This window comes from Taudactylus pleione, unplaced genomic scaffold (assembly GCF_031769625.1).
Source record: "Taudactylus pleione unplaced genomic scaffold, aTauple2 ptg000037l, whole genome shotgun sequence".
NCBI classification, from domain to species: Eukaryota; Metazoa; Chordata; class Amphibia; order Anura; family Myobatrachidae; genus Taudactylus; species Taudactylus pleione.
In genome coordinates this window covers 19,925,596-19,949,698 of record NW_028284439.1, presented here as the reverse complement: position 1 = coordinate 19,949,698, position 24,103 = coordinate 19,925,596, and the positions used below count along the sequence as shown (strand labels likewise).

The window sequence follows — 24,103 nt, the reverse complement described above, 5'->3', positions numbered from 1 at the left end:
CCTAGAACCTTAAAAAGGTGTGGACAGAAGACCACGTGGCCACCTAGTAAGGCAAAACAGCCGAGGCGCCACAGCGAGCCGCACACGAGGGTCACATGGCCCGAGAAAAAACAAGCATCAACAACAGAAAGGCAACCCATGGGTAGGCCCCTGAGGAAGACCTACGAGGCCATCCAAGCCAACATTTGGTTATAGGCCGGCCATCCTTTCCTGTGAAAACCAGAAATCTCAGACCACCAATAAGGAGTCCGATTTCCGTAAGGAACCTGAACGGATCACCTAAATCCAAAGAGGCCAGACCACAGTCAATGAGGCCACACCAGCCGAGAGGACTGGGGACAGAATGGCCGTACCATAAGTTCCAGAATAATATGGAACCTGAAAACCACTAAGAAGAAACACAGGGCGAGAGCAACTCCCACCCTGACATGATGCCCTCCAGAAGAGGGAGCCACATGAGAACGCTCCCAATTCAGACACTCTCCTGGTTGATATAAACACCCTGAGAGAAAGAGAGAGCCTAAGCAATAGACCATGTAATGGCTATCACAACCAGCGGTTCCATTGACTGTCCCCGGAGGTAACGAAGAACCACTACTTACTCCCAAGGAGTCCCTAGGGAGGACAAATGGAGGCATAATCAAGAAAACACTCCAAAGGATGAACTGGATACCAGAGTGAAGCAATTCCATATCTTAACCATACTGACAGTGTAGAGATCCGCACTGTCAGGAAGACCAGGCCAAGTGTGAAACCCAAGCCAGCCGGAAGGAATGCCAGAATATCTGGAAATCCTGGACACCGGAGGATTGTATCGACAGGTACAATACCATAAGATTTATGGCTGCCACAGTTTGTGGTAGGTCCCAGCAAAAGCTGATCCATGTGCTCTAATCATTCCAACGATGACAAAGCCAGGGAAGCCGTAAGACCACTGTAAGGACACAGTCAAAGACAAACGACCCAGGTCCAAGGCAAAACCAAGGACCCTGAGACAACAGGTCCGGGCAGTGAAGCATCAGGGATGGAGTATCGATGTAGAGACTCCGAAGATCCAAGTACCCCTGACATCTGGGGCAATCAGGAGCCACCAGCAGGAAAGCATCTCCGTCTTGATTGAAAACACTTCCAAAGACCTCGAGGAAGAAGGGAGACCGGAGAACACAGGTACACAAAGTGGAAGGACCACTTCACCGACAAAGAGTCGCTGAAGTTTGCTTCAGAATCCCCAGAGCTGAACTGTAACACCATAGTGTGATAAAGTCAGAAGGCCATGAGGGTCACCTCAGGGGGGCCCCCCCTGCTCACCAGGAGATGAAACCTCTCTTGGGGAAGAGACTAGTCCCCGGGATGCACGTCGTGACGGCTGAGGACTCCCGCTTCCCAATGGAGAGCTCCTGAAATGAACGCTGCCGAGATGGTCGGGAGGAGACCCTCGGACTATGTCCGAATATGTGACATACCTGTCATTGCCACCCAACGAACAGTGTTGCTAAAAAGGAAGCCACTGTCCTGACCCTGTCGGACTGAACCTTTTCAGGTTCACCGGGAAACAAGAGTTATGCCAGAGTAAGTTAATTGACAGGGTGGAATCGACAGACGTCCAACTGCACTGAAAAGGATTCGATCCAGACACTGTCCCTAGCAAAGAAAACCCTGGACGAGATGGCCATAGCCACCCGGACAGGGACCGACTTGCCTCCGGAGAGAGCATCATCGTTTGAACAGTTATCCGACAGAAAAAACTCATTCCATCTGGAGATGAGCCAATTATGGAAAGGCCTGGAATGGAACTGAGCCCATTCCACCATGCATCCCAGAGTGTAAAGACATCTGTCGACTGCGCAGACAACCATGTACTCCTAATGGAAGAGAGGAGATTCCGTCTTACGCCAGAAGAATTCTCAGATTCTGAGAATCCAGCAGGGATCCTAGATGAAGAATACCCAGAGAGGGATGCAGGGAGGACTTTTTCCCCGTTGATTAAACGTCTGCACCCTGAAGAAGCCACAGTCATCCTGACCTGGCCGTAAAGTACCCCGGTGATCCCGCTAAGAGCAGGAGGCCGTCCAGGTACAGGAGCATTGGGATATACTGAACAGAAGAACTGTCAGAAAATCCAAAACGCTGGTAAACCCCTGTGGGGCTGAGGACAGTCCCAACAGGCAGAGCCCGAAAAATTGTAAGTGTTGCTGTGATACAGCAAACCTCAGCCCATGCTGAGGAAAGGTCTCTGTAAGTACCCGTAGGCACGCGTCCTGTATATCCAGTGATACCCTAAAGTCCCCAGGTTCCAAACATCGTATGATGGAGCATAGGGATTTCCTCCTGAGCCCAGGTAGCTTTAGGAACTGGTTCAGGGAATTGAGACAGAGAATAGGCCAAAGAGGACCATTCAGCCACCGCACCAGAAAGAAAACAGAACAACCAGTCCCTCACTGAGATAGTGGGGATGGCCTAATTAGCTCCGCTTACCGCAACAACTGCATAGCTTTCTGGATCTGTAAGGCCCTTGTAAAGAGGGCGTACCCTCCTACCCACGTAGCCGCGGCAACTTGACACTAATACCGGGCGAACTGAGAAAATCGGTATCTCCCAGTTGTAGGCCTGTCCCGTCAGACTGAAGAGATATCCGTAGGTTCAGAAGCAGGATCGGCTGGCAGTCCAGGCCTGCTCGGTACTGGATATGTCGGCCCTTGTAGATGCCGACAGTCTACGAAGAAACAGACCTTTAGGCTGACCCAGAGGACAAAAAAGACTTAACAGACTTAGTCTGAGGCCTTGTAGTGGGCATAGCTGAAAGCGGTAAACTTGTCGTTAGTAATACTGCCAATGTTACTACAATCTTGTCAAGGTCAGGACCAAACAATATCAACCCTAAAGATGGTATCTGCACCTCTGCATTCCCAGAGCGCAGCCATAGGGTATTACGGAGGATACAGTCGCAGCCGGAACTCTGAAAGTTAGGAGACTGGTATCCAATATAGGCATTTCCACCTATGACAACAGCATATATTACGTGAGCGACCAAATACATTTGAACCCCCGACGTGTTGGAGGGGAAAAAACGTTACAAATGCATCAACCCAATATGCAATAGTATTAACCAACCATGCTATAGCCATGGTAGGATGGGTAACAACTCCTGAAAGCAAGTATACTGATTTCAGGCAGAGTTACCACCTACGGATCCGAAGAATCCGACCACGCAGGAATGGGAGGCGTAGTAACGTCTGTAATCAGACGAGTAACACGCCCATCCCCCCCAGGAGGGGCTCGTGATGACCCTCAGGGAATTTGGGACAGGAGGCCAAACACTGTTGTAACACCTCCTATCTGGCAACAGCCAGAGTCCCGCTATGCGATCCACCCGCTAGTCAGCAACAGGTAACCCGAAGGCACGCAATACTGAGGGTGTATGATACAGGTGCAGGTCAACATTCACTCTAACCAGAATGGACCTGCTACCAGCCCGAAAGCAGGGATAATAATACCTGAAATAGGCTTCCCCCCGTGTAAGAGGGAAAGAGCCCCAAACAGTACCCAGTTCACGGCAGAGCCAACTGGGAAGTAACCACAGGGCGTCAACCACGCCAATTAGCGTTTCGTAGAAAACAACATCCACCCAGGGTGGCTGTTGTGGTAATCCCTGCAAGGGGAATGACAGACTATTGTGGCACCAGGGGGAATTCATATACTGCGAAAAAACCCTGCAGGGAGCGGTAGTCTGTGTCACAGGGGAAGAGTGCAAGAAGCTGCGAGATACCCTGAGATGAAAAGGGCAGTATGGTGAAGTAACCCCAAGTGAGGTACAACAATGGGGCCCGCCCGGCGATCCGCAATTGAGAGGATCCCGAGAAAACAAACCGCCCAAGGGGGTCGTGAAAGAGGCCGGCACCAGATGACGCCACATACAGAACCCTTTATGAGTCAAATCCTCCGCACTAACACCTGCAGCACATGACTTGCAGGATAGTAAAAATGGGTGCAGTATAACGCTCTATCTCCTGGTCAGACATATCTGACCAATCTTGGCGGAAATATAAAGCAGCACTATACTGGTCCTGACTGATGCCAAAAATTAGCTGCAGGGACCCATTTTCAGCGTATGCAACACACAGTTCCATCTAAAATATGGCAACGTGCAGCACGCAACAGTATGTGACAAACCACACAAATATTAACAAGTATATAAATGTGAGGTCTCAGAACCACCCTAAGTACAGCTGTATTAGGGCAGATAAAGAAAAGGGATAGATATACACTGACAGGTGAGAGAATAAAGTACAGTCAGCACTAGCATAAGTCACATACAATGCAGATATATACATATATACATAAACATGTCATATAATATACTGCACTATTACACTGCATTCAACTGCCCAGATTCAGTGTCTGGGAAGGCTACAGCGCTGTGTACACTGACCTGATGGTGAGGTACGCAGGGGGACTGGACTCACTGCCATCCTGAGAGATTTCTGCTGCACCACAGAGATAAAATGGCCGCTGGAGACCTCAGAGGAAGCGTGGCCCGCGGAGGAAGCAGCTCAGCGACGCCAGACTATGGATACTGAAAGGCGCGCTGAGCTGAGGGGAGGAGCCGCTGTAACAGGGAAGGCTGCCTCCCCTGGCCGGCTATTAACCCCCGGGACGCCGGCTCCCTGCACCGATCGTTAAGTCCCTGGTGGTCTAGTGGACACACGGGGTATGGGGGGCCCGCCGCCACTGCCGGCGCCTCCGGTCTGTCCCCTGAGACCGGAGGCACAGGACTGCATTTGAAATGCGCGGATCACCGCAAGCGGTGATCCGCGACCTTACCTGCTCCCCGTGGATCCGGCAGCAGTCCTGGGCGCCCGCAGAGTCCGGCTAGTACAGACTCTGGGGTCCCGCTGAGATCCCCAGATCTGTACTGGCGTCTCAGCGCCAGCGGGGTGACGGAGCGGCAGCTTAGACGTCCTATGGACAGTCCGACGCTGCCGCTCTGAAGAGTCCAAAGTCCATGAAAAAACTTTGTCCCTAAAAAAATAAAATAAGCTTAGGGGCTGCTAATCAGCTCCCCCTGCGCTAACGGTGACCCGACTCCGGCCGGGCACCAACTTAAACTGAGGTGCCTCTGGCTTGGGGGTGGGGTTATAGGGAGAGTGGACCCAGTGCATCCTGGGAGCTAAAAGCTTTAACTGCGTGGTGCCCGGATTTGGTTCCCAACCTATACCCCAAGGTCAACCCTGTGGACCCCCTATGGACCCTGAAGTAGAAACATTATTTGCACTGGCCCTGGAGCCTCTTGCGATAACTTTGTGTCAACAGGAGGGATTTAGAGGGTTTTCTATTGGGAAAGTAATGTTGAAGGTGCATCTCTTTGCGGATGACATGCTCTTGTTTGTGTCAGATCTCCCAAACTCTGGGCCTGATTCAGACCCGGTGGCAAGCGCTGAGCGTTCGCAACCGGGTCGATGGTGGCCCAGAGCGCATGCGCACAACAGAGCCGACTCCGTCGTGCGCATGTACGAGACCCGGATAGCGACTGGCAATCCGTCACTCCGGGTCTCGCACCAAAGGGGGCGTGCTGTCGATGTTGAGTGACAGCACACCACCTTTGGTGGGCGGGCCGGGGGGGTGGCTGCCCAGACAGAGGAGTTCCCATGAGAACGCCTACCGTATGGGGGTGGCCCCACTGACATCACAAGTGATGTCAGTGGGAGAGCTTTCGGCTCTGTTTGGAGCTTTCTGCTACATTCTTGGATCAATTTCGACTGGTTAAGTATGCTATAAAGTACCTTGGAATCCATATTCCGGCTAATATCTCTAAGTTATATACTGTTAATTTCACTCCAGTGATAGCTGATATAGCTAAGCTACTGGAAATTTGGCGACACCTAAAATGATCTCTCCTGAGTAGAGTTGCTTTGCTGAAATCTGTTATATTCCCTAAATTGGCTTACCCTATTCAAATGTTACCAATACGATTATCACGTTTTGATATTACTCAAATTACTCACTTATTTTTTAAGTTTTTATGGAAGGGTGAGAAACCACTTATATCTATGCAAAGATGTATTTGGGGAAGTCAGATGGTGGACTGTCTGTTCCGCATTCACTAATGCAGTATTTTTTCGATATATACATGATTGGTTGATGGGTTGTGAGACATATACCCATAAATCCCTGGAGGAAGAGATGGTTTCTCCTTATTCAGTACCTGCTCTACTTCATACTCCCAGAGCACAGCTCCCGCCATTAGTGCAAAATAATATACCTGTACTATATTTTTGATACTTACTTAGTGTGGATACAAATAAACTGAAAGCTTCACAGGCGCCATAATGTGTCTCAATATAATACTTTTTGGGGTAATCCTATGTTTATTCCTGGTCTGGAATACGCTGAACACCTGGTCTGGAGAGTGAGGGGTATCGCTGCCATTCGCAATGTGTTTGATCCAGGGGGCCAAATGTTTTCTTTTCAGGATTTAAAGTCTAAATTTCTTCTTCCTAAAGGAGCGTACACACGGTCAGATTTGTCAGACTTGTCAGATTTGTCAGATGAACGACCGAACGATTAAACGATTTGAACGATTTGAACGATTTGACCAAAGTTTTGAACGATTTGAACGATTGAACGATTTTTGACTGCATTAAAATGAATGGAATCGTCCAAGTCTGACTGCAAACCCATCAGATGTCAGATATCGTTATCTGACAAACGGGAACGCGCATCGTTGATCGTCCATCGTTCAGGCATGTCAGATATGAACGATTTTCCATCAGATATGAACGACTGAACGATTTTTAAATCGTTATCGTCCATATCTGAAGAAAAAATCTGATCGTGTGTATGCACCAACAGAGATTTTTTTATGTTCTTACAACTTCGTCACTTTCTACAATATTTACCCCCTCCTATGCTGCGGGAGGAAGACAACGATATCTTATGGCCCTTAATTAATTAACCCAATACTGAGTATTACAAGACACGTTTTTTTTGTATGACTATTTGCTTCCTGCGACAGCAGATGATTTATGGAAGAGCTGCAGCCAAAATTGGTCCTCGAAAATACAGTAGATTCCCCTACTGTTCTATTAAAGCATACAGAGAAGACTTTGAGAATTCTCCATTCGGCTATTTAGCAGGAAGTACATACAAGGACCATTCATAGGGCATATATGTCCCAGATTCAGAGGCAACATATTGTTGAGGAGGAGTCGGGTTGCTGCCCGAAATGTAAATTCTCACGAGCTACTTTTTTTCATAACATGTGGGAAAATCCGAAAATTTTGGGATAAGATTATGGTATTTCTAAATAAGATATGTGCCTTACACCTTATGAAGGACCCATTAGCTATGTTATGCGCTAATTATATGAATTGTGACCTGCAGGATCGGAAGAGGGAATTGTTTCCCTTTCTTACGGTGGTGGTAACTGTGGCGAAGAAAACTATCCTCCGTAATTGGACGGTTTCCACAGCACCATCACTACAAGCAGTTATAATTATTTTACTACAAATGCTTTATTTTGACAGACGGGCAACTATACCTGATGTTGAGAAGGGGGTGGTTCGCTTTTATGCTAAATGGGGTATATATATGTTGACTCCCTGGACTCTGACAGTAGAACACATATAGGGCCTGATTCAGACCCACTCGCGAGCGACTGTCCGCTCGCAAGTGGGTCGATGGTGTGCACTGCGCATGCGCACGACGGAGGGAGCTCCGTCATGCGCATGCGCGAGACGCGACGAGCGAAGGACTTTCCTTCGCTCGTTGTGTCTGATCAAAGGGGGCGTGCTGTCGATGTTGATTGACAGCACGCCCCCTTTGGTGGGCGTGCCGGGGGCCAAGGGAACGCCTACCGTCAGAAGCCGGCCCCACTGACATCACTAGTGATGTCAGTGGGAGTGATTTTGGCTCTGATAGAGCCAAAATCACTCCTGGCCTTGCGGTTGAGAAACTCAACCGCAGGCTTCTGCTCGCACTGGCGATGGTCGCGATGGTCAAGACCATCGCGACCATCATCCTGCACGCTCATATAGGCTGTGGGTGGTGACCCACAGCTATACGAGCGTCCAGGAGGACGCTCCATATTTATGGAGGTGGGCCCTGATTCAGAGCGAGCGCTCTGGTCAGAGCGTCCGGCTCTGAATCAGGGCCATAATGTGACCATTTGAGACTACGAACTGGTCACTACTTCATAATTTGGAGTGATATTATATATTTGTGTCTTTAGATTCTAAATTTACAGGTTCGGAGATATGCTTCCCTTTCTCTTGAGAGGAATAAAGACATTCCCTCCAATGTAGGAGTATTCGATTAATGGAAAGGTCAAGCTGCACCAGGGTTTGGGGGTGGGGGTGTGTGTTTATATTTTGTTTTATTTTATATACTTTTTATTTTTGTTTTCTGTTATTATAGTTCTGATTTAATTATATACTTTATTTCTCTGCCTATGTTTGATAGATGGTTATTTCTGATGAGCTATATCTTACAATTATGTTTTTGTTTGATGTTGCTCTTGAACTGTGCTTGTTGGTACAGTTTACAGTTCTGTATAAATATGTATGTGTATTCAAGCAATATATATGCATGTTGGTACATGTGTACATGCATTTGTGAGTATATACACAATAAAAATTGTTTAAAAAAAAAAAAAAAAAAAAAAAAAAAAAACACACTATAAGCAATTTAGGGCCTGATTCAGACCCACTCGCGAGCGGCTGTCCGCTCGCAAGTGGGTCGATGTTATGCACTGAGCATGCGCACGACGGAGGGAGCTCCGTCGTGCGCATGCGCCAGACGCGACGAGCGAAGGAAAGTCCTTCGCTCGTTGTGTCCGATCAAAGGGGGCGTGCTGTCAATGTTGATTGACAGCACGCCCCCTTTGGTGGGCGTGCCGGGGGCGTGCCTCCCTGACGGGGGCGTTCCCACGGGAACGCCTCCCGTCAGAAGCCGGCCCACTGACATCACTAGTGATGTCAGTGGGAGTGATTTTGGCTCTGATAGAGCCAAAATCACTCCGGAGCTTGCGGTTGAAAACCTCAACCGCAGGCTCCGGCTCGCAAATTCGATGGTCGCGATGGTCTCGACCATCGCGGCCATCACAAAGCACGCTCGTATAGCCTGTGGGTGGTGACCCACAGCTATACGAGCGTCCAGGAGGACGCTCCATGAAAATGGAGCCCGGCCCTCATTCAGAGCGTGCGCTCTGCTCAGAGCGTACGGCTCTGAATGAGGGCCTTAGTCTGTATCATGCAATAAATCAGTCACTTTTAAAAAGTTTGTCTTGAGAAGAAAATGTATAATTCTTCATTTATATAATAATTTTCTCCCAATAGAATAGAATAGATGGCATGGGTATGCTCAGTCGCTAATCTAAGTAATCACATCAGTCCCTGCCCCGGATTGGCTACAGGATGCCGACAGCAAGATCCCAACAGTCAGAATCCCAAATAGATTTCTTTAAGTATTATAAGCCTTACCCTAACCCTCCCCTTACCCACCCCTCCCACAGCCCAACCCTAACCCTCCCCTCCCACAGCCTAACCTAACCCTCCCTCTAGTGCCAAACCCTAACACTCCCCCCAAACCTAACCCCCCCCCCCCCCCCCTAACCCTAATACTGCCCTCTGCAACCTGTCGGTATTCTGACAGTCGGGATGCTGACTACATCACCCTGCCCCAATATAGCTTACTGACTAAATTCCCACACACATAACAGTAGGGTCCAGTTTTTTGTCAGAAGCCATTTAAAACCAACAGTATGTTTTTAGACTTTGATGAAAGTAACCCATGCAAACACAGGGAGAACATGCAAATTCCACAATGATAAGGCCTTGGTGGGAACTGAACCCAAATCCACAGCACTGTGGAGGTAGCAACGTGTGCTGAAATATCATAAAACATATTTATATCTCATTTTAAAATTAACATTACCGTGTTCATAAGAGTAGATTCCGAATTAGCCACCAGCACAAAAACATCGGCATCCAAGCAGAATTTGTCGATCCAGCTGTCTAGCTCAGTAGTCACGTCAGTTCCTGGACTACACAAGAGCAATATTATTTATTAAATATCACAGTACCTTACAATATGATTTCACATCACATGCAAGTTCATCATATTCTTAAATGAGATGTGTAGCTCAAGTATTATTCAAACACATCTGAAAAATCATTTGCCATTTTATTTGTTGGAAAGGTGGAATTAGGTGCTCATTCCGAGAAAATGTTGCTTCAGTTACAAAAAAATAAAAAATAAAAAAAAATATTTGTGGTCTTGTATCCGGTGTCAAATAATAGTCCCTTTATAGTGTTAAAGATTGCTATGGCCGTTTCATATTTATTAACCTTATTTTGTTTTCTTTGGTGATTGAAGCAACAATTTAATGGAATGATCCTAGGTTGAAATTTAACTATAATAAATATTAACACACAGAAAAAATCCTTCCTCATAAGTCACTAGATTTGGAATGTAGTCAAGTTCGACAATTTTGACATCACAAAGTTTACAGTTATAATGTCAACATTGTTGAAATGCGAACATTTGGCACAGACCAGCAGCTGAGGGTTAGCCTACTGGAGTGGATTGGAGGGTTAGGCTTAAAAACACTATATCAATATATATATAGAAAAAACATAATATTGGTATATAAAATTGCACATATATTAATGGCTGTCTATGAATGCTAACACTTTTCTTGCAGCTCAAATAGACTATCCAATAGAATATACAATAAACTCAGTCCTCAAATCGGTCCTCCTTAGCCAAGGTACCTGGCAAATGGCAGTATGAAATGAAGTAGTAGGTATGTCCAGCATAGGTAAGTAGATTTCTTATTCAGCGAGTGATATTGTGGGATCCTTTTATCGAAGAATAAAAACGCCCATTGTAGTTGGTTCCCCTTTGTTGCACGGTCCAAAAGCTGGAACATCCAATGGAGGTACAAAGTAGGTGAAAAAGCTGTAAGTTCTACTCAGTAAAATGCATCAGGAAATTATTTGTGCACTAACCTACTGCTAACATGCACTCAGCGGACATTATCCACCTACTCCTTACCTTTCGTATTGCCATTTGCCAGATACCTTGGTTAAGGAGGACAGATTTGAGGACTGAGTTTATTCTATAGTCCGCTATTTGAGCTGCAAAAAAAGTATTAGCATTCATTGATGCCAGGTTGTGCGCTAAGACTGCCATTAATATATGTACAATTCTATGTACCAATATTGTATGTTTTTTCTCTATATTGATATCATATTTTTAAGATTAACTTTTACTAAATGAGTAATTGTACATCTTATATTCCATCCATTGTAATCAGAATAATCGTAATCTGAATTCAGAGACTATTACTTTCAGCACTTTGCTTTTTAGTTTTTTCATGATTGCCTCTTCCAGCTGCTTTTTTGGACAAACAATACCTGGTGGCGCCTGATTTCAGATATAGACCTGTTATATACCTTACTGCACACCCCTAGACTCACCTGTCTACAAGGACCAAGTCATCTCTGAGAAGTGCACACTTTGCTTTAGGCCAGAAAACGTGCACCAGACAGCCAGCTTCCAGGTCTTTGTCCATATGAAGGGCATGAGCCAGCTGGTTCACAGTCTGCAAACAGCAAAGTCATAGAAAAGATGAATTGGCTTTGCACACGAATAAAGAATCAATAGCATTACATCATGTGTGTTCATGCATAGTGTCGGACTGGGACATGAAGGGCGCACAGGGGGAATGCGATGGTAGGGGCCCACTGAAGGGAGGCGGTGCAAAGCTAAAGGGGTGTGGCCAGCTAGCAGAGGAGCACAAGTAACATTTAAAAAAACATGCACAGGTCCAGAGCCAAATTAAAAATAAAACAAAATAACAATAAACGCTGAATCTGGTATTCCAGTTATAGTCTAAAACCAGGTAAGTAATAATTTTTATGTCCAGTCTCCAGAAGGCAAAGGGTTTAGAAGCTGTAGCTCCAGTCACCTTAGGCTAGCTTGGATACAGGTATCAGCATTGTAAAGTCTGAAATGTATTTACGGTGAGGGAAAAACCCATTGTTAGTCCCGTTACATTAAGGTACCAGCGCCTGCTGTGCCGCAGTGCCAATCATATAATGCAGAGAGTCTCAGTGCCCGCCATGTACGTAATATAGTGTCCCAGGGCCCACCATATAATGCACAGAGTTATCGCATTACTCACTATATATATAATGCACTGTCACAGTGCCCACCATATAATACAGTGTCACAGTGCCCACCATATAATACAGAGTCATAGAGTCACACTGACCGCCATATAATGCAGAGTTGTCACATTGCTCACTATATAATGCAGTATCACAGTGCCCACCATATAATACAGAGTCACACTGACCGCCATATAATGCAGAGTTGTCACATTGCTCACTATATATAACGCAGTGTGTGTTGCAGTGCCCAGCATATAATGCAGTTTCGCAGTGCTCGCCACATAATGTATAGTGTCGCAGTGCTCGCCACATAATGTATAGTGTCGCAGTGCTCGCCACATAATGCAGTGTGTCGCAGTGCTCGCCACATAATGCAGTGTGTCGCAGTGCTCGCCACATAATGCATAGTGTCGCAGTGCTCGCCACATAATGCATAGTGTCGCAGTGCTCGCCACATAATGCATAGTGTCGCAGTGCTCGCCACATAATGCATAGTGTCGCAGTGCTCGCCACATAATGCATAGTGTCGCAGTGCTCGCCACATAATGCATAGTGTCGCAGTGCTCGCCACATAATGCATAGTGTCGCAGTGCTCGCCACATAATGCATAGTGTCGCAGTGCTCGCCACATAATGCATAGTGTCGCAGTGCTCGCCACATAATGCATAGTGTCGCAGTGCTCGCCACATAATGCATAGTGTCGCAGTGCTCGCCACATAATGCATAGTGTCGCAGTGCTCGCCACATAATGCATAGTGTCGCAGTGCTCGCCACATAATGCATAGTGTCGCAGTGCTCGCCACATAATGCATAGTGTCGCAGTGCTCGCCACATAATGCATAGTGTCGCAGTGCTCGCCACATAATGCATAGTGTCGCAGTGCTCGCCACATAATGCATAGTGTCGCAGTGCTCGCCACATAATGCATAGTGTCGCAGTGCTCGCCACATAATGCATAGTGTCGCAGTGCTCGCCACATAATGCATAGTGTCGCAGTGCTCGCCACATAATGCATAGTGTCGCAGTGCTCGCCACATAATGCATAGTGTCGCAGTGCTCGCCACATAATGCATAGTGTCGCAGTGCTCGCCACATAATGCATAGTGTCGCAGTGCTCGCCACATAATGCATAGTGTCGCAGTGCTCGCCACATAATGCATAGTGTCGCAGTGCTCGCCACATAATGCATAGTGTCGCAGTGCTCGCCACATAATGCAGTGTCGCAGTGCTCGCCACATAATGCAGTGTCGCAGTGCTCGCCACATAATGCAGTGTCGCAGTGCTCGCCACATAATGCAGTGTCGCAGTGCTCGCCACATAATGCAGTGTCGCAGTGCTCGCCACATAATGCAGTGTCGCAGTGCTCGCCACATAATGCAGTGTCGCAGTGCTCGCCACATAATGCAGTGTCGCAGTGCTCGCCACATAATGCAGTGTCGCAGTGCTCGCCACATAATGCAGTGTCGCAGTGCTCGCCACATAATGCAGTGTCGCAGTGCTCGCCACATAATGCAGTGTCGCAGTGCTCGCCACATAATGCAGTGTCGCAGTGCTCGCCACATAATGCAGTGTCGCAGTGCTCGCCACATAATGCAGTGTCGCAGTGCTCGCCACATAATGCAGTGTCGCAGTGCTCGCCACATAATGCAGTGTCGCAGTGCTCGCCACATAATGCAGTGTCGCAGTGCTCGCCACATAATGCAGTGTCGCAGTGCTCGCCACATAATGCAGTGTCGCAGTGCTCGCCACATAATGCAGTGTCGCAGTGCTCGCCACATAATGCAGTGTCGCAGTGCTCGCCACATAATGCAGTGTCGCAGTGCTCGCCACATAATGCAGTGTCGCAGTGCTCGCCACATAATGCAGTGTCGCAGTGCTCGCCACATAATGCAGTGTCGCAGTGCTCGCCACATAATGCAGTGTCGCAGTGCTCGCCACATAATGCAGTGTCGCAGTGCTCGCCACATAATGCAGTGTCGCAGTGCTCGCCACATAATGCAGTGTCGCAGTGCTCGCCACATAATGCAGTGTCGCAGTGCTCGCCACATAATGCAGTGTCGCAGTGCTCGCCACATAATGCAGTGTCGCAGTGCTCGCCACATAATGCAGTGTCGCAGTGCTCGCCACATAATGCAGTGTCGCAGTGCTCGCCACATAATGCAGTGTCGCAGTGCTCGCCACATAATGCAGTGTCGCAGTGCTCGCCACATAATGCAGTGTCGCAGTGCTCGCCACATAATGCAGTGTCGCAGTGCTCGCCACATAATGCAGTGTCGCAGTGCTCGCCACATAATGCAGTGTCGCAGTGCTCGCCACATAATGCAGTGTCGCAGTGCTCGCCACATAATGCAGTGTCGCAGTGCTCGCCACATAATGCAGTGTCGCAGTGCTCGCCACATAATGCAGTGTCGCAGTGCTCGCCACATAATGCAGTGTCGCAGTGCTCGCCACATAATGCAGTGTCGCAGTGCTCGCCACATAATGCAGTGTCGCAGTGCTCGCCACATAATGCAGTGTCGCAGTGCTCGCCACATAATGCAGTGTCGCAGTGCTCGCCACATAATGCAGTGTCGCAGTGCTCGCCACATAATGCAGTGTCGCAGTGCTCGCCACATAATGCAGTGTCGCAGTGCTCGCCACATAATGCAGTGTCGCAGTGCTCGCCACATAATGCAGTGTCGCAGTGCTCGCCACATAATGCAGTGTCGCAGTGCTCGCCACATAATGCAGTGTCGCAGTGCTCGCCACATAATGCAGTGTCGCAGTGCTCGCCACATAATGCAGTGTCGCAGTGCTCGCCACATAATGCAGAGTGTCGCAGTGCTCGCCACATAATGCAGAGTGTCGCAGTGCTCGCCACATAATGCAGAGTGTCGCAGTGCTCGCCACATAATGCAGAGTGTCGCAGTGCTCGCCACATAATGCAGAGTGTCGCAGTGCCCGCCACATAATGCAGAGTGTCGCAGTGCCCGCCACATAATGCAGAGTGTCGCAGTGCCCGCCACATAATGCAGAGTGTCGCAGTGCCCGCCATATAATGCAGTGTCGCAGTGCCCGCCATATAATGCAGTGTCGCAGTGCCCGCCATATAATGTAGTCTCGCAGTGACCGCCATATAATGCAGTGTGTTGCAGTGACCGCCATATAATGCAGTGTTGCAGTGACCGCCATATAATGCAGTGTGTAGCAGTGACCGTCATATAATGCAGTGTGTAGCAGTGACCGCCATATAATGCAGTGTCGCAGTGCTCGCCATATAATGCAGAGTGTCGCAGTGCTCGCCATATAATGCAGAGTGTCGCAGTGCTCGCCATATAATGCAGAGTGTCGCAGTGCTCGCCATATAATGCAGAGTGTCGCAGTGCTCGCCATATAATGCAGAGTGTCGCAGTGCTCGCCATATAATGCAGAGTGTCGCAGTGCTCGCCATATAATGCAGAGTGTCGCATTGCTCACTATAAAATGGAGACTGTTGCAGTGCCCATCATATAATGCAGTGTTTCGCAGTGCTCACCATATAATGCAGTGTTTCGCAGTGCTCACCATATAATGCAGTGTCGCAGTGCTCGCCATATAATGCAGTGTCGCAGTGACCGCCATATAATGCAGAGTGTCGCATTGCTCACTATAAAATGGAGAATGTTGCAGTGCCCATCAAATAATGTAGTGTCACAGTACCAATCATATAATGCAGAGGGTCGCAGTGACCGGCACAATATATATACACACACACACACACACACACACACACACACACACACACACACACACACATTCACTGATGAACAATACTGACAATAGTTGAGTGACTAGTGTTTTAAGTAGAGATATGCGGGTTCGGATTTACTCGGTTCTTATCGCCATTTTACAGCAAGTTCGGATTAGTTCGGACTTATTTTATTGGCTATCCAAAACACGTGATAGCCAATAAAATGCCGTTTTGAGATCCGAGTAAAACAGAGTAAATCCGAACCCGCTCATCTCTAGTTTTAAGTAGGTGGAGCCAATGAACAAACAGACTATGGCCCTGATTCAGACCCACTCGCGAGCGGCTGTCCGCTCGCAAGTGGGTCGATGGTCTGCACTGAGCATGCGCACGACGGAGGGAGCTCCGTCGTGCGCGTGCGCCAAACGCGACGAGCGAAGGAAAGTCCTTCGCTCGTTGTGTCTGATCAAAGGGGGCGTGCTGTCGATGTTGATTGACAGCACGCCCCCTTTGGTGGGCGTGCCTCCCTGACGGGGCGTTCCCACGGGAACGCCTCCCGTCAGAAGCCGGCCCACTGACATCACTAGTGATGTCAGTGGGAGTGATTTTGGCTCTGATAGAGCGAAAATCACTCCGGAGCTTGCGGTTGAAAACCTCAACCGCAGGCTCCGGCTCGCAGTTTCGATGGTCGCGATGGTCTTGACCATCGCGGCCATCAAACTGCACGCTCGTATAGGCTGTGGGTGGTGACCCACAGCTATACGAGCGTCCAGGAGGACGCTCCATTTTTATGGAGGGCGGCCCTCATTCAGAGCGTGCTCTCTGCTCAGAGCGTACGGCTCTGAATGAGGGCCTATGGCACCTATCTGTAGTTACAAGAGGTGTGAACACTTTTTACATATAAATCATTTCTGGTTTTTATATTTGGTAGTTTGTTTGTTATGGTTCTTTTTTGGTTTGAAATGCTGGCCATTACTTTGTGGATCAGTGTCATCTATATCAAATTCTGAATTTGTGGCAACAAAAGTGTACAGGGGGCTGAATACTTGTTCAAAGCACTGAACGCTTTCCGTCGCATGTATTAAGCTCTGGAAAGTGATAAAGTGGAGAGAGATAAAGTACCAGCCACTCAGCTCCTGACTGTCACGTTACAGGCGGTGTTTGAAAAATGACAGTTAGGAGCTGAGTGGTTGGTACTTTATCACTCTCCACAGCTTAGCACATCTGCCCACTGAGTCTACGTACTGTAAAGTTGTGCTACAGAAAATGTGCTACAGTATTTTTCCACTATTAATACACAGTCCACTCTTCTCGTTTCAGAGGATTAAATGCCATTCTTCAAGAGGACACCACTTTGGGAGGGTTAAAGTGGTTACCACTGCAACACAGCCATTATCCCAGCTTTGATTTAAACAGAGAAGTGGGAAGAATAGTATAGTACAAATTAATTTTTACTGCAGAAGATCAGTAATAACTTTACATGCACCTCATTTTAGTACCTTAACACTTTTCTTTTCCTCCGAGCCTTCAGTTATCAGGAAAGCTTTGTCGCCCTCTGTACCCTCCACGCTCAGGAAGCAGTTAGTCGTGTGCCCTATACCACTGGGTAAAACCTTGTCCCACAGCATGGAATTAATCACTGTACTTTTCCCGCTGCTTGTTCTACAATGAGACACAACCAAAGAAATCAGAAAAAAAATAATCGCTTCACTCAGAGGTCATTAGCATGCTAATCCATAGCGATCGCCATGCCGCCGCAGCACTACATAAGGACGCCCACTTTACCTACATGCACATCTGCAATGGTTAGCAAGATTGCGAAAACATCGGTACGATTGAGTACCATCGGACCCATACGCACAGTCAGGTCAGAAATCACTTGGGAATTGCTTACTTCAGTACACGCTATGAGACCTCAGGCTGCATATGGTATTCCAGTGACTAATTTATGCACGCCCCTGCAATGCCTTTAAAATGCACTGGCACGCTTGCGTTCGCCCGACCACCCCGCGTTGCCACCCACAAACGGCACTTTGGGTCTGCGTCACAACTGCGATCGCAGTCCCAATCGCAATGACTGGTTCGCGCATGCGCACTGCGATGTATGCGCAGTATGCAACAGACGATTGCGTGCGTATAAACAACTGCGTTCTTTGCTGAGTGGTGCAAACCATCGATGGTTCACCATAGATTGTTATTGTGCCATCAATGGCTATCACCGATGGTACCATCGATCGAAACCCACAGATCACTATCCCTAGAACACAGAGAGAGCAAGAGCTGTATTCACATTTTTTTTTAACTCCAGTTCCCAAAGGCTTCCCAAAATAAAACTTATACCAACGAGAGATTGTGTTTAAGTGTATAATATGCTTTATGTACAAAAAATAAACATACTTTTTTAGATATTCAAGGTCAAAGGTGACATCATGTGACCTTGAAATGTAAAAGTCAATATTTAAATATAAAACTATTTTTTTAATGAAAACTTTGGTCCCTTACAGGGGTATTGAATATGAAACATTAACTTCACTGTCGAAGTTAACGTTTCATATTGGAGTTTTTTCCTGCGTTAAAGTCTGGTGCGCGCTCCCGCTTATCCCCGTATGCAATATAAAATTAACGAAAACGGGAAGCTCCTAAGTTGGATTTGCGTAAAGTTACGAATTTTTCCTTAAAATAATTGTAAGACCCCCTAAAGTTGTAAAAACATGGGGGAACACTATGGGTTCCCCCGTTTTAGCCTTTAATTGAAAGTCGGGGATTTAAATAGCCGCAGCAGGTGTTTTTTTCCCGACATTGAAGAAGTGATGCAGAAGAGCACTTAGGTTATTTTTTTTTGTTTTTTTAAGTGGTCCCATCAAATTTGGGATACATGAAAATGGGTACTAGCATATTTTTATGTCCCTAAAGTAATTTTTTAAAAATTCTGCATTTGTGCACCTGCCGCTATAATTCTATTCTAGAAAACACCTGCCGCATACTTGCAGAATAGCCCTGAACCTATTTCCCTATTGTTTAACAATTTCTTCCCATTTTTTTATTTTGCACCCCAATTTTTTAATTAATTTTTTGGGGTGTCCATTTTTTTTTTTACTTTTTTTTGACAGTTCTTTTTTAAATGTCATTCTCAGGGGTGCAGGCTATTTTTTTTTAAGCCTGCACCCCTAAACCACAATTCTGCACTTTTTTCGACACCTATTCAATGGTGAAAAGTTATCACCGTTTTTTATCAAAGACTTGTCAAAACTGCGATAAGTCTTTGAAATTGAATAGGGTGTAAAAGTAAAACCTGCGATAATGACGTCATAATTGCGATATTAACGCAAAAACTATGTTATCGCACCCATATTGAATACCCCTGATAGAGTCAAAACAAGACCAACATTAAAGTTCTACCACAATTAGAAGCAAAGTTATGATTCGTTTTAGTTGACCTTGCAAGCAAAATTTTACATTTTGTGTCATGTTTGCAATCCTGTAGCATGAACACCATGTATCACTGAGGGCTAACATTTTACATATGAAAGCTACTTTATGCAGTCTACCATCCAACCAAATTTCACAGACTTCTGAGAAAGTAAAGTTGAAAAGTTACTTTTTTTTTGTGATGATTTGGCATGAAATGACCCTTTAAGAACTTGTGATATTACAGTACCTGCCAAAGAATGCCACCTTCATCTGTCTTCGGGAAAGGACCTCACCAATTCCAGCCAATTTTCTTTTAAAACTCTGAATTTCTTTTAGATCATCTTCCGTTGTTATTTGTTTTAACTCTGGATTGTGATAGGTTTCTATGGGTACAGACAACAAATTAAACGATGATCCATTCATGGCTAAATATGCAGGTAAAAAAATAACATTTTATGTCAAAAGAATACGACCTTTAATTTAAAAAAAAAAAAAAAAAAAGTAACTTCATGAATTTATTTAGAAGAAATGCTGGCTGTGGACACAATCTAAGCAATTTTACTAATGCAGACTTTAAACTCCACTTTTACATTTTGTGTTAATAAGATACTGGTTGTTTACACAATCAGGATAATAGGTGTTTACATTTGTGCAGGAGAGAATCTAGCTTTACAAAAAAAAAAAAAAAAAACATATTACTTCGTTACCACAGTAGCATTTGTTATCGCAGTTTTAACAAAAATATCTAACGTAAAGTGGAAAGCATTGTTGCATCAAAGTGCCAGGGCTTAGGGCACCTTTGTGAGGTCCAAGTAGCAAAAGCAAGGAGGCGTGACAGTGCAATTTAAATCGTTACGGCCCCACCCCTGTGATGTAACGACGCAAGGCTATGACGACAGTATTGCAGCAAATCACATCAAGCTCTGCCCCGCCCACTTAGCTAGTGAAGTGAGCAGGATCGGTGAGGGTTCCCTCCACTCCTGGTAGAGAAAACGCTCCTACATACAGAAGTCTCCTGGAGAGCAGGCAAACATGTTCTAGGGTCATAGATTGAATTCCCACCAGGGCCCTCTCTGTGTGGAGTTTGTATTTTCATCCTGTGCTCGTGTGTGTTTCCTTCAGGTGCTCCTTACCACACTCCAAAAGACATACTGGCAAGTTATTTGGCTTCTGACAAAATTAACCCTAGAGTGTGTGTGTTCATGTGGTGAGGGAGGTAGAGTGTAAGCACCATTGGGCAGGGTCTGATTTAGAATATTAAAATTTCTAGTGCAAGCGCAGTGGACACCATGCACTCGTATGCAACCCTTCTGACAACTCCCTGCAACTGCCACCTGTGAGGAAGGAGTACCCCGGGAGCAAAAGTACAAAGCGTTGCGGCACAGGAATTGAAGAGGAGCCTGCCAGCATCAGGTGGCATCTGGAGCTCTGAGGATGCCCAACAATCACCCGGCGCTGAAGTCAAGAAGATGTCACCAGGGACAGATGCCATTTCAATGGTCAGCAGCTGGATAAATGGAGCAGAGGTAAGTGGCAGGGGTCTTCACTCTGCAGGTGGGCTGTCTGACACACAGTAACAGGGGAACAGATGTGCTGAGGAAAGGGGTACAAAGAACTCACCAATAGTGCTGTGAATGTCAGCAGGACTCCCACAGCACTGAGAAGCAGAGGGAAAGTCAGCAACCTCTAGCCTTTTGGAAATGGAAGAGACTGTTGTCCAACAGTCTGGGTGTGTAGCTGTACCACCAACCCAAACACAGGTTCTCCTCCCCTCCCCTCCTTGCGTTGCTAAACAGCATGCTCTCAGTCCCCCCTATAACACACACGAGCGCCCCCCCCTCCAACAGCGAGACCTCTATCCCCCACAAACCACCCACCACAATAGCCTGCCCTCAGTCCCCCAACACATAAACAGTAAACCTACTATTGCCCAACGCACACACAGGACTCCACAAACAGACTACCCCCTGTGCTGTGTGTGAAAGCTGCTGTTAGATGGACAGCCAGAAAAAGAGTGCGTACCAGACAGAAACAGGGGGGAAAAAAACAGCGAGAAAAGGAGGAAGACAGCAAAGAAGGGGGAGAGACGTGACCAATAGAAAAGGGAAATAAGGGGAAATGAGGGTGGGAGGGAGAGATGCGGCATATAGATGAGGATAGAGGGGCACGGAGAGACAGGGAGAGGTGGACAAAGATGGAAAGGTGGAGGAATAGAGGGAATAAACACCCGGCCATCAGCTAGCAACTCAGAGAATGTCAAGATAATAGTTCACTATAAAATGATTTCTACTTGCAGTTCTTCCTAATGGCTTACATGCACACCGGACTGTAAAGAATCTCTCACCTTCTACAAATGTAACCCCATCGTTGACAAATTCGACTAGCTGATCAAAGATGCATGTAATGGCTTTCTTTGCCTGCACAAAGTGCTTTAATGGGGAGATGCCTCTTTCATCCATGTCTTCTCTAGGTAGAAAACAAAAATTGATTAGTAATACAAAATAGAAAAAAAAGGGGGTTTATGTTAAAAAAATAATCTTGTACTAAAGTTGATCATACACTATTTTCAGTCTAATGAGGAATGACTGATTTGCTCTGCAGACAAGTATACATACTATACTGGAGGTCATTTACATCACGTGTCTTTTTAAACAAATACACCTAATTTTTTCACCAGAGTGATGTATTACAACTGGGTAAAACCTTGTCCCACAGCATCCTTTTAATCCCTTTACTTTTCCTTCAATGGGAACCAACCAAAAATTTTAAATTAACTAACCCATTGGATTTATGCCAGCCGCCGGAACAGTCATCAGCACTTGCACAGCACCATGCTAGATGCAAGGGATCCGTCAGGAACAGGCTTCCCTACCCCGTACATAGTGTTCATTCTAGCACCATGCACAGTTCTTTCCTACCTGGGGCTCTCTGCTCTGATACTTCCAACACACCCTGGTCTGTATATCAGTTTTATACATAGGCTGAGTGTGCTAGAAGCACTAGAGCAGAGAGCAACACCCCAAGCTGAAGAGAGAAACTGTACAGGTAATGAGAGTTGCAGGGTGCTAGAATGAACACTATGTACGGGGTAGGGAAGCCTGTTCCTGACGGATCCCTTGCATCTAGCATGGTGCTGTGCAAGTGCTGATGACTGTTCCGGCGGCTGGCATAAATCCAATGGGTTAGTCAAAAGTCTGAGCACACCCCCTTAAATCAAAAAGAAGCTTGTTTATCGTACATTCTGCTACTTGTGTATGAATGGAGTATGATAAAAATAACAAAATATATATTATTATTTCCGTACCAATGCAAACCGGAAAATCGATAGAAATGTGTCAAAAAATTAGTATACTATAATAATGGCCACAGTAGCCATGCCACTTATACAGTATACATAATAAATGCCCATGGTGGCAGTGCCACTTATACACATAATAATGCTACACACTTGCAGTACACGTCAGGCTATTGAACGAAAGTCAAAAAACGGTCAAAATGTTACAAGAAAACAAACTGGTCGTCCAAAAACAACAACTGTTCATGAGGACAACTTCATTGTGACTACTAGCAAGCGTAACAGACGTATGACCGCTCCGGAGATAGGAAGGGAGTTGCGGAAAAGTCATTCCCAGCCTGTGTCCGATAGGACAGTGGCCAGGCGCTTGCAGGAATATGGCCTTAGTGGTAGGGTTGCGGTAAGAAAATCACTTCTACATGCTACAAAAGTAGCGAAAAGGTATGCATGGGCTAAGAAGCATAAGGATTGGACTGAGGAACAGTGGAAGAGGGTGCTTTGGACCGACGAATCGAAAATTTTTACTTTTTGGCTCGCATCGCCAGGCTTTTGTGCGTCGTCGTCCAGGTAAGCGCTTTCTCCCAGACTGTGTAGCGCCAACAGTTAAGCATGGAGGAGGCAATGTGATGGTTTGGGGATGTTTCGCGGGCAACCAAGCTGTTGACTTAGTCAGAATCGACGGAATAATGGATCGATAGGTGTACCACAATATATTAGTGCGTCATGCGATTCCCTCCGGAAGGAGACTTGTAGGTCAGAACTTCGTTTTCCAACAAGATTACGATTCAAAACATACGTCCAAGTTGTGTACTACTTATTTGCAAAAGAAAGACACTCAAGTCGTAACAAAAATGGAATGGCCACCTCAATCATCAGATGTTTCACCCATCGAGCTTTTGTGGGAAGAACTAGGCAGGAAAGTCTGTAAACAGATGCCTACCAACACTGAGGGCCTCTGGGAGGCTCTTCAAAGCTGCTGGAGTCGAATGGATAGCCATAAGCTGGAAAAATGTGTAAATAGGATGCAAAGCGCTTATCAAAGCTAAGTGTTGTCACTTCAATTAAAGCAGACTACCTAAATAAACTTGCCAAAAAAAGGTTTTTTTTTGTTTCCTTTTTGTTCAAACAGTTGTTATTTTGTAAACAAAGCCAATAAAACAGGTTTTATTTTGTTACTGTGCAGTTAAAATGAAAATTCCTTAAAATATACTGGTGTGCTCAGACTTTTGACAAGTACTGTACATACGGCTCAGAATCACATAGAACTTAAGATACACGCCCACAACCCTCCACAAGTCAGGGCAGTTCCGTATGCTCGCATTGTTGCCGCCCCAAAACGCCCAGATCCGACGAAGTTCCATACGACTCAGAATTGGACGGAGACTCTCATAAATCCGTAAATTCGCATCTCCTTGTGCGCTGTATGCAAAAACTCGCCGTTTGCGTCCATGCACAAAGATTCATCCGACTCATAATCAGCCCCAGGTTGTGATCTTTGAATTCAAATGTATTTTGAAA

General features: G+C 46.3%; 1 protein-coding gene across 6 annotated transcripts in view; it reads right to left on the bottom strand.

Moving 5' to 3' along the window:
- The window catches only part of MFN1 (mitofusin 1), a 59,504-nt gene that overhangs the window by 32,393 nt on the left and 3,008 nt on the right, over positions 1–24,103 (bottom strand). For 4 of the 6 annotated variants that reach the window (XM_088452434.1, XM_088452435.1, XM_088452431.1 and 1 more), the window contains exons 2-6: positions 21,635–21,756; positions 19,538–19,673; positions 17,379–17,541; positions 11,478–11,602; positions 9,931–10,039 (exon numbers count right to left, since the gene is read on the bottom strand). In XM_088452434.1, the coding sequence (XP_088308560.1) occupies positions 9,931–10,039; positions 11,478–11,602; positions 17,379–17,541; positions 19,538–19,673; positions 21,635–21,749 (648 nt within the window). In that variant the 5' untranslated portion in view covers positions 21,750–21,756. The remainder of the gene's footprint in view (positions 1–9,930; positions 10,040–11,477; positions 11,603–17,378; positions 17,542–19,537; positions 19,674–21,634; positions 21,757–24,103) is intronic. The other 2 variants (XM_088452430.1, XM_088452436.1) reach the window with 1 other exon arrangement.